This window comes from Giraffa tippelskirchi, chromosome 4 (assembly GCF_054371585.1).
Source record: "Giraffa tippelskirchi isolate mGirTip1 chromosome 4, T2T-mGirTip1v1.2.pri, whole genome shotgun sequence".
In the NCBI taxonomy this organism is placed as follows: domain Eukaryota; kingdom Metazoa; phylum Chordata; class Mammalia; order Artiodactyla; family Giraffidae; genus Giraffa; species Giraffa tippelskirchi.
The window spans coordinates 11,400,286-11,418,553 of NC_137278.1; the positions used below are offsets into that span (position 1 = coordinate 11,400,286).

The 18,268-nt window shown below is 55.2% G+C and overlaps 1 protein-coding gene and 1 long non-coding RNA gene across 2 annotated transcripts in view; one reads left to right on the plus strand and one right to left on the minus strand.

Annotated features, from left to right (window-relative positions):
• The window catches only part of NEK6 (NIMA related kinase 6), an 84,469-nt gene that overhangs the window by 2,784 nt on the left and 63,417 nt on the right, over positions 1–18,268 (minus strand). The window contains exons 8-9 of the mRNA XM_081588647.1: positions 8,889–8,983; positions 1,922–2,035 (exon numbers count right to left, since the gene is read on the minus strand). Coding sequence (XP_081444773.1) covers positions 1,922–2,035; positions 8,889–8,983 — 209 coding nt within the window. The remainder of the gene's footprint in view (positions 1–1,921; positions 2,036–8,888; positions 8,984–18,268) is intronic.
• LOC145545058 (uncharacterized) lies at positions 1,047–8,118 on the plus strand. Its single transcript, XR_014081843.1, has 2 exons — positions 1,047–1,144; positions 6,403–8,118. It is a non-coding gene; the product is annotated as an uncharacterized LOC145545058 (long non-coding RNA).

Genomic DNA, 18,268 nt, shown 5'->3' on the forward strand with positions numbered 1-18,268 from the left:
GCTTCAGGTGGTATGACTCCAACCTTCTTAATTTCCAACAAAATTTCAAATTCAGGGCTTCCCTGGTGGCTCAGGGGAAAAGAATCCGCCTGGCAATGCAGAAGACACGGGTTCGATCCCTGATCCAGGAAGATCCCATATGCTGCAGAGCAATTAAGCCCCTGCACCACGAGGACTGATCCTGTGCTCTAGAGCCACAACTACTGAGCCTATGTGTCTTGCGTGCCCTAGAGCCTGTGCTCTGCAACAAGAGAAGCCACTGCAATGAGAAGCCCATGCACCGCAACTAGAGAGTAGCCCCCGCTCACCACAGCTAGAGAAAAGCCCTCGTAGTAACAAAGACCCAGCACAACCAAAAAATACCTATAGATAAATTTAAAAAATCCAAACAAAACAAGGAGAAGAAAAACCAATGCAACTATTAAGTTGGTGAACAACTCAACTAGTTTCCTTTCCTACCAACTTCCACCCCAGAGCATAAGTACTTCCTCCCAAAGTACACAGGAGAACTCGGCAAGCCACTGAAGCAACAGCCATGAGAGAGAGTACAGAGAGCAACTCTAGGGATGTGCACTCCTGCCCTCGCTTTGGCTGCCACTGGGAGTCCACAGAGCCAGCGGGCACAGGAACAAAGGCTGCCAGGAGAAGGGGGGCTGAGGCCCCTTCTAGTCAGCCTGCCTGGATGCAGGGTTAGCACACACTGGGACATCTGGTTGCTATAGCCTGGTGGACAAGGACTGCTCCTTCCAGAACCTTCACAATGGTGGAGTGAGCAGCCCAGACGCTGCCTCGCCTTGGCTGGACGACTGGCTATGGAAGAGGGCTACAGCCTCAGGAAACAGGATGGCATGGCAGCTAGGTGCAGGGTCATTGGGTCAAACCCTGCTTTCATCACAAGCAAGTTACTTAGCCCCTTTGGTAAAGTTACTTAACCTTCCTGGTAAAATGGCATTAGGGGCAGGGGGATTCAACAGTCATAAATGTGAGCTGTATGAGGTGATGGCCTGTGGTCCTGCAGGGTGGGCCCAGGGAGACTGAGACTCCCTGTCACACCCACTAGTGCTGACCCTGAACACAACCCATGGAGCGTTTCCTTTGAGCCAGGCTCTGCTACAGCCACTGGCTACTCTGGCTGATGATGGTGGTAAGTGTTAGCCTGGTGCTGGACTAAGCACGTCCCCCTGCATTACCTCAATCCTCTGAGGGAGATTCCAGGATTACCCCATTTTACAGATGAGGAAACAGACTGAGTTCAGTGACTCGCCCAAGAATAGTGAGGGGAGTATGTTACACTCTTAACCACTCTGGGCTGTAAACCTGTCATCGCCTCCTCACCTTTTATCCATGAAGGCAAAACATCAGCCCTGCTTTTAAGAAGAGGGACCTGAGGCAGAAGACGTTCTCCCACAGCCTTAACCATCACAGCTTGACCGCCAGACCTGCCAGAGTCTATATCCAGAGCCCCCGCCCTCAGTGTAGACTGAGGGTCTGACGTAGGTCTATGACAGCAGACTGGTTTGCTTGCTGTGCTTTCCTGTCACGGGAGCGAAGTGGCTGCCAATGGTAGCGCGGGGCCAGCCGAGGCCCTGCCACCCCTTGTGTGTTGTCTGAGCCTGTCTCGGGATCCCAGAGCAGCGAGCCTCACTCTAGCCCCGGGATGGGAGCCAAACGGTCAGAAGAGGGCCAAGGGGGCAGCTCTAGCCAGTTCCTACCCAGTGGGTGGGCTGCAGCCCTACTGTCGGCCACACCAGGTCCCCAAGACCTGCCTCTTAATCTGTCCCCCACCCTGAGTCCCTCAGTCCAGGAAGTGGAGAAGTCACTTCCTTCTGCACCCTGTTAAGTGAACCCAGGCTCAGCCCCTCCTGGAGCCTCGCTGGTCGTCAGAGCTCACCAGGCCCAGCCCTGGCGGCGGCAGACCCACCTTCTCAGAGTAATGTTCCCCAGGGAGAGGCGGGTAGTCACACTGCTCGATCTTCTGGCAGAGGGAGAAGAGATTCATTTTGTCTCCATAGAAGGGGCTCTGAAGAGCTGCCATCTGCAAGGAGAGTGGTAAGAGAGGAGTTTTTAGCCCTGAGGTCCAGGGGAGAAGGGGCTGCTCCTGTCTGGGGTGGTGCTTCTGGGTCCTTGCTGCAGCGGCCGTCCAGCAAGGCTCCCCCACATCCTGGGGAAGCTGGGGTGCAACAGCAAGAGGCAGTTTTAACACGATCCTTGTTACATAAGCAAGTTAAATGGGACAAAGGTTTCAGTGACAAAAACTAAGGGCAAAAAAGAAGGTGCCTCTGCGTCCTGGGGGCCAGCAGTGTGCAGGTGCCTGCCTGCCCACACCTCAGCTCCCAGGGGCCGATTTTGGTTGTAAGTACACAGGGCATGGGGAGACTGGCCCTGCTGAGGAGGAGCTGTGCTTGGGACTGGTGGGTTCCTCTTGGCACGTGGTCTTGTATTTCTAAAGAGCAATTGCGAAGACACTCATGGGAGGATGTCTGAGAAATAAATTTAGGAACCTACCTACCTAAGGGCTAACATTTGATGTGTGAGGTGGAGGAGGTGGGGAGGCATTTTTGGCTCTCATTCTGGCCGTGCTCCAGCCTGTCACAGAGCTGCTGTGGAATCCCAGGGTTCAGGACAGTGGCCACTGCCGCCTGGAAGCTGCACGCCCAGACATCATCAGGAGGGGGAGCAGGGCTGTTGGGCTGCCCATGAAGGCAGGGCCGGGGACCCTGGGCTTCACAGACGCTCCAGACAGAAGCTTCCTGAATCCCACCCAGCTTTGCACTCACTTGCTGCGGGTCTGGCCCCCAGTTTCCTCATCCGAGATGGACATGGCTCCCCCTGCAGGGTGGCGGTGAGCCTTGGCCAGCACAGGAGGAGGGTCCCAACCCGAGCTGTCATCCTCCGGCTCCACTCTGGAAGCAGGCCCTCTCCTGGGGACTGTGGAGGCCCTGGCGGGTTCTTGCCCCATCAGGGAACTTCCCACCCCACCACTCAGCACCCTTGGGGATGTCTTCAAAGGGGACACAGGAATCGAGGGGTTGCCGTGTTGGGCGGCCCGGTGAGGCCCCGTCTGCTGATGAAGCCGTAATGGGATTAAAGTGCCCCCTGTCACTCCTGCCTCCAGTTGACGGCCCAACTGTTCCTGCTACTCAAGCGCCATCAGGAACCTGTGCCCGCCTGGCCGTTTGGCCCTGGTTCCTCTCGAGGAGCCGGTGCCAGGGCCTCCGGGACACCTGAGGAATCCTTGCTCCCCGTCAGGCCCCGGAGGGTAGGCCAGTGAACCCCGTCTCAGGGCAGAACGTGGTAGGTAGCCCGTCAGCTTTAGTTTCCTGGCCTGCCCCCGTGTTCTGTTCAGCCCTGTGAATAGGTCAGCTGACCCCGAGAGCACAGCCTGCTTCCTTCAGGAGGCATGGGGGGCTTCAGACCCCACACAGTGTCCTTGGGCTTCCAAATGGCCTTTGGAGAGGCGGTGTGGCCTGGAGACCTGGGGTTTCCTCTGACCCAGGTCAGGAGTCTCCCCAGAGCAGCACCTGTGGGCCCAGGGCCCTGGCTGAGTGATTGCAGAGGGGTGCTGAGCCTTACCGCTCTCTTCTGCCTGACCAGGGGCTTGGGCCCCTCTGAGGAGGGCTGCGGACCACCTGGACTGTGAAACCTCCCATGGGAAGGCTGCAGGGAGTGGCCGTGGCACTTGGCAGAGCAGGAGGGGTGTGCAGGGACCAGGAACTGGCTTTACCATCTAGTGTGCAAAATGGCATCGCTTGGGTGATATATTTCCAATAATTAAAACGAGAACCTCAGGTGCAAAGGGTTAATTGGGCAGTTTCAAAGGGACATCTGTTGCCACGGCAGAGAGCAGCTGAGGCTCCAGGGCCGTCACTCAGGGTGATCTGGTGCCCTTCAAGTCAAAGCAGGTGGATTAAGATGGATTTTCCTGGAAAGTGTTTCTGTCCAAAGTAGAAAGGATGTTTAAATGCTGGCCCCACTAACACGGGCTCTGGTTTTTCATGTGTCTGACCTGGGAGAGGGACTGGGTGATCCTTTCAACCAGCCAGCCTGATTGGATTTGCACAAAAGGGCCCCAGAATGGCAAGGCCTGAGCCCTGTACATGCCGTTCCCTGCAGATAACCTCTCCATCCCTTCCAGCGCCTTCCCCAGTTTCAGAAACACTTTCTGAACAGGGTCAGCAGTGAGCTCTGCCGGAGGAGCCCTCTCAAGCCTCCCCGGCTCACAGTGGCTTCTACATCCCTACTTGCAGATTCTAGTGGAAGCGGTGTCCCCCTGCCCTCCCTCCCCAGGCCGCTCCCCCTCCAGCTGCTGGCCACGGGCCTTCCACCCAGATCAGAGCGGCGCGCTGTGAAGGAACCTCTGGGGTTGCTGGAGACACTGGGATTAGAATGATTAGCCCGGATGTCGAGATCTCCTCATACCGGCGACCACCCACCTCTGACTGGTTGAAGCAGAGGAGGAATGGCTGTTTGGGGGTGACACTGGTTGCCTCGTTAGAACTGCCAATGCCACGGCTCTCAGCGCTGCTCCTCAGATGCAGAACTTTTCCTCCCTGGCGTCATTGGGATGACACATGGCCAGAGAGATGGGCGAGTATGGGCGCTTGCCCCCGCCGGGAGGACTCAGGGAAACTGGTGTGTGATTTGAGATGTCAGAAGGAGAAGGGGACTCTGATTCAGAGGGGACAGCAACTGCCTTTGACTCCAGCCCTGTCAGGGCCTCAGACATCCATCTCATCACCAGTTTCTCCCAAGCTTGTCTGGGAGTGAAGGCTGACCCCAGGGGCTAGCTGCCAAGCAGTCTTCAGCCCTGCTTCCCCAGACCCTTCTCCGGCTCAAGCCAGAATAAAGCAGGATTCCACACAAGGCACAGCTCAACCCTGGTCTTCTCTCACTCCCCCTCCAGCCCACTTTCCTGCTGGTCTCTGCCTTGAGGCTGCTGTGAGAAGGCCCCCCACTGAGGACCCTGATTCCTCCAGCTCCACGTTCAGAGCTGAGCTCCCATGTAAATAAGTAAATTCTGCAGAGCCCAGGCGGCCTGCTGAGCGCCTCCACGGGCGTGCCAGGTAATGAAAACAAAGCACCAGGCCTTCCAACAGGCCAAGCTCAGGCATCCCTGCTGGGAGCTCCTGGAGGGGCCACTGCAGTTGCTGGGGGCTCCCCACAACCAGGCCTCCCTCCCCCCCGAAAAAGGGCTCTGGGCCGAGGCCCCACATCTCTTTCTCCACTGTCACGCCTCCCCTGCTGGCTGGGGAGAAGGGATGAGGCCCTGGGTCCACAAGTACCACCTCCCTGGCTCCTGTTCACAGAAGGACAGGTATCTATGCCCGGGGACCACTGCCCATGTAGGCCACTTCCTTGCTGTGTGACCCTGGAAGGTCTCTCCACCCCTCTCAGCCCGCTTCCTCCCTTACAGCAGAGCTGGGACTGGCCTGGTGTCATTCTTGGGATCCACTCCAATGTCCAGGGCAGTGCGGCTCCCAGCTGCTGAGCTGTTTGGCCTGTTTGTCCCATGCTGACCTCTTCAGGGCAGATCCCATTTGGCACCCACCAGAGGGGAGCAGGCCAGGTGTATTGCTTTGTGGCAGCTCCTCACTAGCCATGGGGCGACATCAGCATCTTAAGGTGACCTCAGGAGGTTTTCAGTGGACATCTGGATGCCCAGGTGGAAGGTGATGTGGTGGGCTGAATAAAGGTCCCCAAAGATGTTCACATCCTAATCCTTGGAGTCAGCAAATGTGTTGCCTGTATGGCAAAATAAATTTGGCAGATGTTATGAAATTAAAGATCCCAGATAGGGGGAGTGTCCTACATGATCCAGGGGGGCCCTGCTACATGTAAACACAGTATCTTTATAAGAAGGAGCAGAGAGAGACTGGAGTACAGAAGAGGTCTGTTGACTTAAATGATACGATGAAGAGGTCACAAGCCAAGGAATGTAGGTGGCCTTTTCATTTTCCTGCCTTGAGTCCAGGGAAATTGATTGTGGGCTTCTGGCTTCCAAAGGGGAAGAGAATCATTTTACGTTGTATCAGGCCCACTGGTCATCTGTCACGGGGACTCCTGGTGCTCCCAGTCCACAGTGGGGCTTGGAGGGAAGGACAGGCCTGTCTCCGTGTGCGCAGGTGTCCTCTGGCTCTGTGCTGCCACCTGCCACCCTGGCTCGGGGGTGCTCCACTGGGTCCGCTCGGAATCCTTGGAAGCCATCTGAGGGTGGTGGGGGGCATGGGGGTGGGAGAGCCTGTTGCAGCTCTACAGGCCGGTGCCCTCGGGGCACCCCACAGGCTGTGCAGTGGGGGCTCCAGCCGTGTCTGGGGGACGCTTCCTTCCAATTACCACGGCCCTGGGCTCAGGTGCATCTCCCTCCTGTCTGCTGGGAAAACATCCAGTTCTGTTTTCCCACAGGGCTTGGGGGTGACAGCCTTGGGCGGAAGAGCCCCCACTGCCTTCTGCCCTCAGAGGGGCCACCACGTCAACCACACCAATCCTCTTCTGTCGGAGACCCAGAGCCACTGGGTTTAGGTCAGCTGTCCCCTCGCACGCAGGACTCGTCTGATTTCATTGACTTCCCATGCCTGGCTGCGAGTCACACAGCCCCACACAGTGCCAGCAAATCAATACTAAAATAAACCAGCCCCCCCAGGCTGGGAAGCTGCTACGGATACTCCCTCTTTACACGTGTGTTCAGGTGCCCATGGCAGGGACTCGAGGACAGCGTCTGCCTCTAGGGAGCGGGCACCAGTGCGGACGGCTTGGCACCAGCTTGGGAGCCCCGAGGACAGGAGCAGGGCCATTATATCCCGGCCACCTGCGTGCCTGTTTGTTTACATCTGGAGACTCGCGTGGTTCAGAGGCAGGAAGGGACTTACAGAAATCCCGAATGCAGCACAGAGAAGTAAAGAACCACCTGGACTAGATGAGTATCCATGAGGGCAGGAGGACAAAGCCACATCTCCATGGGGACGGGTGGATAGTTGGACTCGGGCTCCCCGCTGGCCAAAGCAAAAAGGGAAAAGCGGCCAGCTGCTCACGTGCACTGGCTCAGAGGCTCAGAGGCAGCAAGGGGGGCAGTAAGAGCGCTTCCTTGACCTGCCCCCCCCGACCGCCCAGGGCCTTCCGAGCCAGGTGCCATCCACACCTCGTGAGCCAGGTGTGAGCCCGTTACACCTGCACCTGCAGCTCCTGGGCCCTGATGGGTGAAGGCTGAGGTTGGAGCCCACACCAGGCCCTGCATCTCTCTCACCCCATCACCACCACAGCTCCCCACGCAGGAAGTAGTCCAGCTCAGCCCTCTTCATCCCTGGGAGGGGAGGCGGGGAGAAGCCCCTGCACCCTGATACACTGCAGCTCCCAGGAGGGGCACCACCTCGACAGGCTACTCCTGTTTGGTGCTTATAAAAAATTCCACCTACAACAGATGCCCCTGTGAGGCCCAGGAAACACAGTCTGCTCCCCACCTCTGATCACCAGGGCCTGGCTCACCCACAGACCGTCAGGAGGACTCAGTGGGACGCCCACACGGCACACCTCCAGGAGAAGGGGACTCAGGCACAAACGCCACCAGGGCCACATTTCTGCTTGGCCTCATCTTCAACCACAAGGCCGCTCTTTAAAATGAAATGTCTGCTATTAACAGCAGGCCACTGGCTTAAAAAGAAAGACACTGTGAAGTTTAAACCTTGTAAAGGGACCAGCGTTTGGATCTCATAGCCTTAATCTGTAATGCAGTGAGCAGGTATCTCAGCACCGAGAGACTCCGATGGCACAGCCACCCCAGTCCTGGTGCTTCAGCAGTGGGCCGCTGACTCCTTAAGTCTATACCCACGGGCCACAAGGTCAATTCCCAGGGCCAGCACTCCCAAGGAAACCAAAGAAGTCTCTGCAACTCCAAAACACTCCTGGCGGCCCCTTGACGCTACCCAAACACGTCGCTGCCCTTGGAGACTCTTCAGCTTATCGGTTCTAAGCCAGATTTCAGGGACGCTCAAATCCACCCCAAGGAAAGCAGAAAAATAATCAAGGTTCCAACTCTAAACCCAGAGCATGTTTGGTGTCTCTCAGCCCTGGAGGGTCTTCAAAGCCCTTCAAAGCCTGAAATAAAATGAAATGTTATTTCACTTACCTGGCCTGTGACAATGCAGGATGCTACTACTGCTATTTTACAGACAGGAGACCCGCCCAGCGTTGGGGGTGGGGGGGGGCAGGGTGGCGGGAGGGTGTGGCTGCCAACTTGGAGACAGTAGAGTACCCCAACCTCCCCCAGCAGTTGCAAAAGTTCATGTTGTCTCATATCTGAGCCTAACAAGAAACATTCCTGTCCCTCCATCCAGGTTGGCCACCAGATCTGGAAATGGCCATCTGTTGGCTCCATCTCACAGCTCAGGGGAGAGGGTGGTGGTCTCCAGTGTGACCCACGGTCTGAACCTAGAAGATCGTGGCCACCCCTTGGTGGGGAGCATTTCAGAGGTGTGGGCCCGACTGACAGGGGCCCTGCGTGGGGTCTGACCCATGGGTAAAGGACAGACACTGAACAGAATCACCCTGGTTACCAGGGAAACCAGATCCCTCTGCCTGTGCTCCTTCCATCAACAAGCAGACACTGGACACTCTGTCTGGTTCCAGTCTGTCTCCCTTCCCAGATCTGAGCAGCCCAGGGTCAAGATGGCACCCAGCCTGCCACTGGCCCTCTAACCCCTTCCTGCTCGACAGTGCTAATCAGGCTGACGTTGGGCAGAGGGGACCAGTGAAGGACCAGACCCAGATGGTACCAACGCCACAGGCAGATGTGCATCCCAGATTTCCACCGAGCTGGTGAGGTGAGCCCTGCCCCAGCTGGGTGCCCACCACGCTCACCTCTCCAAATGCCGCTGGGTCGCGGGCCATACACTCACCTCATACAGCAAACAGCCCAGAGACCAGATGTCAGACTTGAAGTTGTAGCCGTTCTCGTGAATCCTCTCTGGTGACATGTAGTATGGCGTCCCCACTGAAACACAGCAAAGGCACAGGTAGGTGCTCATGTTCTGAGCAGGGGGGAGGGGGGAGGGTGTGGGGAGGGGAGAGGCCCGACTTCAGCCTCACTGGGATCCTGGCAGCCCCGTCGCCATCTCTTTCTGCCCCCTCCTCTGACAAGTGAGAGGGCTGGGTCAGACTGGAGGGTCCCATGCTCGTAGGGCCCTAAAAGTTCCTGGAAACAGGGACCCACACAGACCTGAGACTCCATCTTGGGGTTGGGTGACAGAGGACTGGTGTTCCTTCTAAATGCCCAGGGTAGGGGGACACAGTGGACAGGCTCGGGGAAGCAACTGACCAAGTATCCTCTAAAAGTGACTGCTTGAGTCCCAGTAGAGTCCAGATAAGGTTCTCAGCAGTGAAAACAACCACGGTGACTGCTGACCAACCATGGCACGTGAGCCCATTTTACAGATGGGGAAACTGAGGCTCAGAAAAATGGGAGGACTGAGGTTCAAACCCAGATCTTCAGGCTCCTGAACTGAACTAAGAAACTGAACTCTTAGCCACCACCCTTGGCTACCAGCACCAATCAACATGTCCTTCCTGAGATTTGTTAGCCAGGACAGAAAAGATATTAGCCATAAAAGAAAAGACTGATTAACTGGACTTCATTAACATTAGGAACTTCAGTTCATCCAAGACCATTGAGAGTCAAAAGGCAAGTCACAGACAGAGAGAAAATTGTCCCAACAATGATCTCATAGACAGAATATATTTTTAAACTTCTATAAATCAATATATAAAAGACAAACATCCACCCTCCCTCAAATTAGCAAAATATTTGAAGGGTCATTTCCAAAGGAGAATATCCAAGTCACCAATAAGCACGTGAAATGAAGCTATATTTCTCATTACTGATTAGGGCCATGCAAATTAAAAGTACAATGAGGTACTACCTACCACCTACCCACCTGAATGGTCTAAGCTAAAAGACTGAGATAAACTAAGGTGGTGGTGTGCAGAGCAACTGGAACCCTCATGCATTGCTGATAGCACTATAAAATGGCACAATCACCTTGGTAAACCACTTGGCAGTGTCTACTGTACTACAGTTGCACACTGCCAACATTGTAATCCAACACTTCTGTTCCTAGGTATATGCCCGAGAGAAAAGAGTACTCTGTCCATCAAGAAACATGATCAAGAATTTGCAGAATGGCTTTATTTGTAATAGTCCCAAACTGGAAACAAGTGGTAATCACTTGTTTGAAAAGTAGAAAGGATAGATTTGATAATGTGGTCTATTCACACAATGGAACACTAAACAGCAATGAACAAGAGCAAATCTCAGGTACATGCCACAAAAGGAACCATTTTCACAGACGCAACGTTGAGGGAAAGAAGCCAAGCACGAAAGAATACCATTATTTGATTACATTTTTATCCAAAACAGGAAAAATTACTCTATGGGGTTAATGATCAAGAAAGGGATTGAGAGAGCTTTACCGTATATATATACCACATCTGGATTTAAAAGCAGAGAAGGCACACTTAAAGATCTGGAGCTGGGCAAGCATGGGAGGATTTCCTGATAGGTGGTGAGCTCCCCATCACCAGAGGCATGCAAGTTGCAGTAGAGGGGCTGGTTTGGCAGGGCTGAGCAGGGGTGCAGGAGCCTGGATTTGTAACCACCAATTTATAAACTGAAATTCTAATATCAGTCCCTTTGAAGGACAGCTCTTCAAGAGGCCAGATTTTAAAGACTGTTACACAGAGGACATTTACACTGGCCATGTGAATGTGACGGTGGCTGGGGCTGTTTTGGTCAGGGTCTATGAAGACAAGCTACAGTCCCATGGGGCAGAGGCTGAGCCTGAGATGTGGACTGATGACCCTAGGAAGGAGGGACGTCCAGTACCACATGTGGGAACACAGGGGACCCTGGGGGGAGAAGGGGCCCGTTGATGAGCTGGAATAGGAAAGTGACGGCTGCCCCAAAGCAGAGACCCAGACTTCAGGCTGTCATGGGCCAAAGGCATTTCAAGACAACTTATTTTTGCCAAGTAAAGGTGTTTAAACACAAAATCCCAACTACCACTTCATTTCACTACTATTCAGTTTAACACTAAAACAAGAAGACTACTCATGATCAAGGACAGTACCTTATATTGAAAAAGTTTAGCTGTTTGAAACTTATCATCTTCTTGCTTTTTTCTTCTTTGGAGATGGGTGAGAAATTCTGTCATGCCCATCTTGTAGAGGTCATGAACAGTGTTGCAAACTCCTGCTCCTGGCCTGAGCACCCTGGGAGCAGGATCTTGTTACCGAAGTGTCCCAGTGCCCTCCCCGGGACCAGGTCACAGTGGGTGCCCTCTAAGCATCAAGTCACCTAGTCAATGAACCCATCTGCATGATATCAGATAGTATGTATCAGGATAAACACTTTTTTTCTTCTCAGCCTAACACACTATTTACTTAACTCATGTCTGTCCAAGAGGGACTAGCTGATTATTCCTTTACTGGGGTACCAAGCACTGTTTGATGGCAATAATCTTTAAACCAGGACAGCAGCCATCACTTAAATAGTTTTAAGAACTGTGTTATCCTATATGCATACTTTATGGCTAAAATCAGGGGGCTAATTGCTACTCAGCAGAAAGAGCTGTCAGTTAGCAAATGAACCCATGTGGGATTCTATAAGCAAACTGCACTTCCAGTAGCAACCCTTTGTATATTTCGGTCACAAGGGAGCAAAATGAAAATGAATGGGCAAGTGTGAAATGGATGACTTGTCATATCCAAACCACAGGATGAAATCCATACAGTTCTCACATAACCGTGGGAACCTCAGACCAAATGGCAAGTGATCCAGCACTCAGGGTGCTGTGGGTGGACATGCTTACCAGGTGAAGACCGTCTCCCACACAGAACCACCACACAGGGCTGATGGGGTGTACACAGAGATGGCGGAGGTCAGAGATCCTGTCCTCGGTGAGGGACAGCAGGTCCACTGTCTGGCTGCACTGCACCAAGACCCCTGGCCAACCACCCCCCACCCGACCCCCTAGCCAGAAGTGCCAGCTGGCCCTGACATCTCTTACCACCCTGACTTACCCTTCTCTTATTCTAGATCCTCCTGGGCCCCCACAGGAGGGACTTGGGGGAGAGAAGACCTGCTGAGTGATCAGGCTTTGGCCTGGGTGGGGCTGCTTTGCCAGGCTCATCTGAAAGTGAAGACTCTGAGTAGCTGGTCCCCCTGCTCAAGTTCCCCTGCTGGCCACCCTGGCCTGCCCTCCAGTTCAGTCTGTGCCCCCACTTCCTGGTGGGCTTCTCAAGGTCAGTTAAGGGAGGGCCAGCTGCTCAGTGGAGTCGGGGTCTTTCCTTTATCTCCCTGTCCCTCTGCTGAGGTTCCAGATGCCTGCCTCGGCCCTGCTTGGGGTGAAAGCCTGGAGGCACCGGGGAGAGAAAGCTGGGGGCATCACCTTCCGCTCTCCTCTCAACCTTCTACCTCTTTATTGCTCCTTCAGCTGTTACTCGTTTCCACACGGTATAGGGGGGAAAAGGCAAATATATCCTAATGAGATTTGTACTTTCTTCTAAAATGGCAGGTCTACATACTCCATCCATTCATCTGTCTTTTCCATTCATGCATCATCCCTCCATCTGTCCATCCATCCATCCATCAGTGTCCAATGTTAACTGAGCCCTGACACTCTGCTGGACCCTCCCAGGTGTGGGTCTATCAGTAGGTAGTGAATTGCCTGTCCCAGCAAGTGTCCAGGAGGAGGCAGCTGAACAAGGAAAGAGTCGACTGACCAATGGCTGTAACCAGATCACCTGAAAGAGGTTGTTAAAAATCTGGACCCCTGACCCAACTCCAGGCCTGTGGGACCAGAAGCTCCAGGGCTGGAACTTGGACCCTTGCACCTCCACAAGCTCCTGGAGAGTATCATAGGATACAACTGAGAGGAGCTGTGCAGCCTCCCACATCTGCCCTCCTTTCAGCTGCTCAGAAACGTTGTGGAGCCATGAATCCACCAAGTGCTAACCTGGGGAAGTGTGGCCTGTTTCCTGATCCAGGGGAGGGGGTCTCTGCATCTTAAAGTTAGGGTGCTCTGCCTCATTGGAGAGCTCCTCAAACTTGTGCAAGAGGTGTGCAAAGTTGCAGGGGGTGAACACAGCACCTCTTCCTGCTGTGCCAGCTTTTCCAGGGAATGAAGTCTGTAAAACTCTACTTTTATGCTCACAGTAAGTGCTCGGACATTATGAAAGATAATGCACAACTTCCATGAGTTTTATTAAAGATAAAATGAGAGACTTCAAAGAAGTTTCAAGCTTGCAGCAGGCCCTGGAGTAAGTGACCTCGACCCCCAGAGGTTCTGGGGGAGAGAGGGAGAAGCTGGCAGGGGAGGAGCCTCCGCAGACAGTGGCGTTTACAGGCGGGGACCTCCGTGGGCACTTCCAGCGGCAGAGCAGCGAAACAGCCTCTCGGAGACCGCTCAGATGCACAGCGCGCACAGCCAGGGTCTCAAATCCCCTACCAGCAATCTCCCCATCAGCCCCGCAGCCCCCAGCCCTGCCCCCACCCTCCCCTGCGGGGACGGAGCTCTGCATATGAAAGAGGAGCCCAACAAACCCTGACCTTCCCCCGCGTCTTCACCTAGAACTCCCAGATTTCAAACCCGGCAGATATCAGAGGAGTACGCGGGACCTCAAAGCGGAGGCTGATTAAAGGGCCCCGCTTCCCGAGATGCGCCACTCCTGTCAAAACAAACTTTGCCATGTTTTGAAATGCTCACGGTGTTTGAAACATGTTCATTAGATATGAAAAAGGCAGAGATTTCACATGAAGGGGAGGCTGGCATCTGTGGGCTGCACTTCTTCCCCGGATGGTGGTTTTGAAAACGGCTGGGAATGGGGGTGGGGGCGCTGACACGTATCCCCAGAGCGGCACCCCAGCCAGGCCTGGACCGGCTGCAGCCACTGGCGAGCAGGGAACCGGACCCTCTCTCTCTGCCTCCAGTGGAACACGGGGTGAACTCAATGGTCCGTGGGGTCCTCCCCGCCACACTCTGGAACCCTGGTCTCCGTCTCAGAAAAATGGGGGTAGTTTGAACTCCCGGCACACAGACAGGAGGGAGCAACAGCTCTGGGAAGGTCCCCAAAGACCCCTGGGCTGGGCAATGGAGGGGGGTGGTCCGAGGAAAGGCGGGCTGGGGGTGCCCAAGAGGGCAAGGGAGCCGGTGAGGACCAGACTCCTCTGTGCTGCACTCCTCTCCCCTGCCCCAATGTCCTGCCCATTCTCACCCCAAGCCCCCCCCCCCCCCCGTCCTGAACCCCAAGGCAGGCACCATGCCTGCCTCGGGCCGACGGCTTCTCATCCCCCAAGAGAGAAAAGCCAGGTCCTCAGCTTCTGAGGCCTCTCCAGACTCTCCCCGCTCCGCCCAACACCAGGATCACAACACACGAACACACCGTTTGCCACCAAGTCCTCCTAAGTTACCAGCCGACCCGAGGCCAGGCTACACTCAGCCCTCCTGAGAAGCAGCCATATTGACGAAACACTGTACTTCTGTCAGCTTCGACTGGATTCTAGATTGTTTACTTGCCTACAAATATCTGCCTACTGGTTGTTCCCCCATGGAAGATGGCGAACAGAACTGCGAGTCAGGGAGCACAACTCGAAGCGGCACACCACACTCCCAGGTATCAGGGGCTAACCCCAAGATGGTGGAGGAAGCCTCGGACGGAAACTCTCCCGTGGCCACGCCCGCCACGTGGCTCTGGTTGGCGCACCATCCGGCAATGCAAAGGTGCTCACTTCACTGCACCTGGGCTTCCTCCCCTATTAAGAAGTTCTGAGGATTCCCACCCGCTGGGCGGCTGGAGCACTAAGCAAGGTACCACCTGGGACATGAAGATGCTTTGGTGAGTGGTGAAGCTGCTAAACGCATTTTCCAGCCTGGAAAGGGCTTCAGCCCCTGCTTGCCCAGGGACCACAGGGATATGGCAGCGCCGCTCTGTGCCATTTCCTCATCTGTCAAAAGAAGATTTTAAGCCTCACTTGTCCACATTTTTAAGAGGCAACATGTTTTTCAACATGTTTTCTTTGTTAGCACACCTCCTTGGTCAGTTTAGTGACTACAGAAAAGGGAAATAAAGCCCCTGGGAGGGGGCCAAGGCAGCTCCAGGTCCCCAGTGGACCCCTGCTCCTCGGGCACAGCTGAGTCAGAGACCCCAGCTCTGTGCCTGCACACAGTGGGCCCGCTGCGTACCATTGTGCCTGCCCCCACGCACAGTGCCACCCTGGGTCTGTCTGGGAACCCCCTCAGAGCAGGGAAGGCTGTATCACCTCATGTTCTCATAACCTCATGTCTCCTACCCAGCCCAGGACCAGGGCACTTGGCCCGGGGAAAGGAGAAGGAAGGATTTATGTACGCCCCACAGCTAGGCCAGGGGTCGGCGACCTGGAAAACGGCATGCCCTGACCGTGGGTACCTGACAGGGGTCGCCCCTGACCGGACCTGTCTTCTCCAGCCCCCTGAAAGGCGGGGTGGGGCGCGGCACTGGCCTGGATGTGAGCCTGCCTCACCTCCCACCCTAATCCCAGCCCGAGGCCGCCGGGTCTCGCGGCAGAGCAAGCAGGGCCTGCTCTCCCAAGCCCCACAATTTGTCTTGCAGCTGCTGCCGTTGCTCGGAGCGAGACACTTGCTTGTAGCTTGTGAGCTGTGTGTAGGCAAATCTTTCATTTCTCTTTCATTATGCCGGCGTGTACTGTCACTTAATTTTTATGTATGCAATCCTTCCTGACAAATATGATCTGCTGCCTGGTAATTCGTCTGACGCTCATTCTGTTCCGCGCTCTAATTACGGCTCCTATTCCTGACACCGAGGCAGCCGCTCTGCCACCGCTGGGTACCGCACCTGTCAGCTCGGCCATGGCATGACTAATGCCCTTTCATGCCAGCCTCGTGTTAGCAAATATGGAGGCGGGGAGGGGGCTGGGGGAGGAGGCAGCAGGAGGAGATGGGATTTGCATAAGCCCTACCCTGGGTCAGCAGCCTCTGGAGACAAGGTGGTTGCTGGGGCAACGTGGCTGCCTCAGAACACCTCCCACATAGTAGGTGCACAGAGACGCAATGGATGCATAATTCATACCCACGCACGGGGTGTGAGGGAGGCTCTGCCCCCCAAGTCCTTCCTGAGTCACAAGGCAACTGTAATTAGTGCAGTCTTCTGCCCCGCCGAATGTGTGTACGAGACAGCTGTTTGTGGAACCTCGCTATGGACGGGGGTCTTTCTTCTGGTCTCTGAGACTTCAGACCTGGGCTCTGGCTTGGCACTGTCGCCTTCGTGGGGCCTGGTCCTCGGTTCTGGCCACAGGTCCTTGCCGAGCCTGTGCAGGCCTCTCAGCTCGGTGGGCACGCGGCCCCAGGAGGGCTGCTTCCACCCACCACGAGGCCCGACAGCCGCTCAGAGGCTGTGGGAAGAGCCTGGCTTACCCAGGCAGCCTTTTCCCAAGTTCCAATTCCTTCTCATTAATATAATAAGTGCACCAGTCCAAGTCTATAAACTCACACTGTCGGACGAGCCTGCATTTCTGCCCGCTCCTAATGATGTGATCTTAACCGGCTCTGACTTGTGCCGCAGTCTTTTCCCCGGCGGGACGGAGGAGGGTTGGGACCTGACTGACAGGGGACAGGAGGCAGTGGCTTTAACTCTGCTCTTTGACGGTTTCTCTTGAATTTCTGGTCTTTCTGAAGCCCTTGTACCAGAGAGGTAAACAGTCCCAAGCTGACAAGACACAATGATTTTCCCAAAGGGAAGGATATGGGGGAGTGAGAAAGAGATGGCTTCTTCCCAGGTATGGGTAGTCGGTGGCCGAACTCCAGAGGCAGATCCTTCCAGGGCCCCTGACCCTGGGCTCCTGGAAGAACCGGGCGCTGCACTGGGAGGGCTGCATCAGGGCCCGGCTCTGCCACCACAGAACTCAGGAGAGTCCCTCAAGCTCCCTGGGTCTCAGATTCCTCATCAGCACAGAGGAAGGAGCCTTCGGACCCTGACATCTGCTTGAGGCATGAATGAAGCATCGCCAACTCAAGGGTTGGCGGGTCTTTTCGTTCTGACCTAACGGAAGAGCCATAGCGCACCAGCTGCTAAGGAGGCCGGGCCAGGCGTCCTCTGAGGTCAGATGGGGATGACGGTTTCAAAACAACCACATACACACACGTACTTACACAGTCACACACACTCACATTCTCTCCGGTTCCCAGCTGGGAGCTGTTGATCTCTGAGTTAACCTGTTTCTCCAGACTGTGTGCTATACCCTGAGAGCCTTGAGCCATCGGGACCTATATGAACAGTGACAGTTTCCACCAGGAAAGCGTGTCTTCCAGAAGGCTGCTGTGTGTCTCTTGGCGTGCCGCAGGCTCTCGGGGGTGTAGCGCACAGGAAGACCGGAGATGCACTGCCTGGGCCACGGAGTGCAGGGGACACGAGCGGACAACAGAGTGGTGTTCAAGGGGCTCGGCCTCAAACCGGACCAGCTCCCTCCTGTGGACGCGGCACCGAATGGGGGAGGTGAGTCTCAGGCACCATCCCCTGCAGACGCCAGCGCAAAGAGCCAGGAACTGCTGGGGGTCGTGGAAATGCCCCTGCACCCCGCCCTGGCCTGAAACGTTCCCACGCAGCCCTGGTCGCATGAAATGTTCCCATGCAGCCCTGGTCGCAGCACCCAGGGGACCCTACTTCCGTGTTCCACACACACTGGGGACTTCACTGGTTTCTAATCAAATGTAAAATTCTCCAGCGGTCCAAGTTTCACATTTGCTCACATATCTGGAGAAGGAAATGGCACCCCACTCCAGTACTCTTGCCTGAAAAATCCCATGGATAGAGGAGCTTGGTAGGCTACAGTCCATGGGGTCACAAAGAGTCGGACACGACTGAGCGACTTCACTCACTCACTCACATATCTGGATTCTGAAGCTGGACAGTACTTAACATGACCCGAAACACACATCTGACCTCCAAGTCTACTCCTGCGTCCGGACCTCGGCACCCCCGCACTCCTGGGATGGTGTTCCCACTGAGCTCGGCCTTCGAGGCCCCGCCTGCCTTCCTTGCCACCCACGGGCCCTCGACCCTCCCTATGCCATCCTTTCCTCCATACCCCACCAGCTCCTAGTCACTCCCCACACTTCAGCTACAAAGTCACCTCCACCGTGTGAGCACTGGGCCCCTGCAGCTTTGAAACTGCCGGTTTAAAAGCCAAAAGCCATAAACAGCCCAAACATCCCCAGCAGGAGGAACAGGC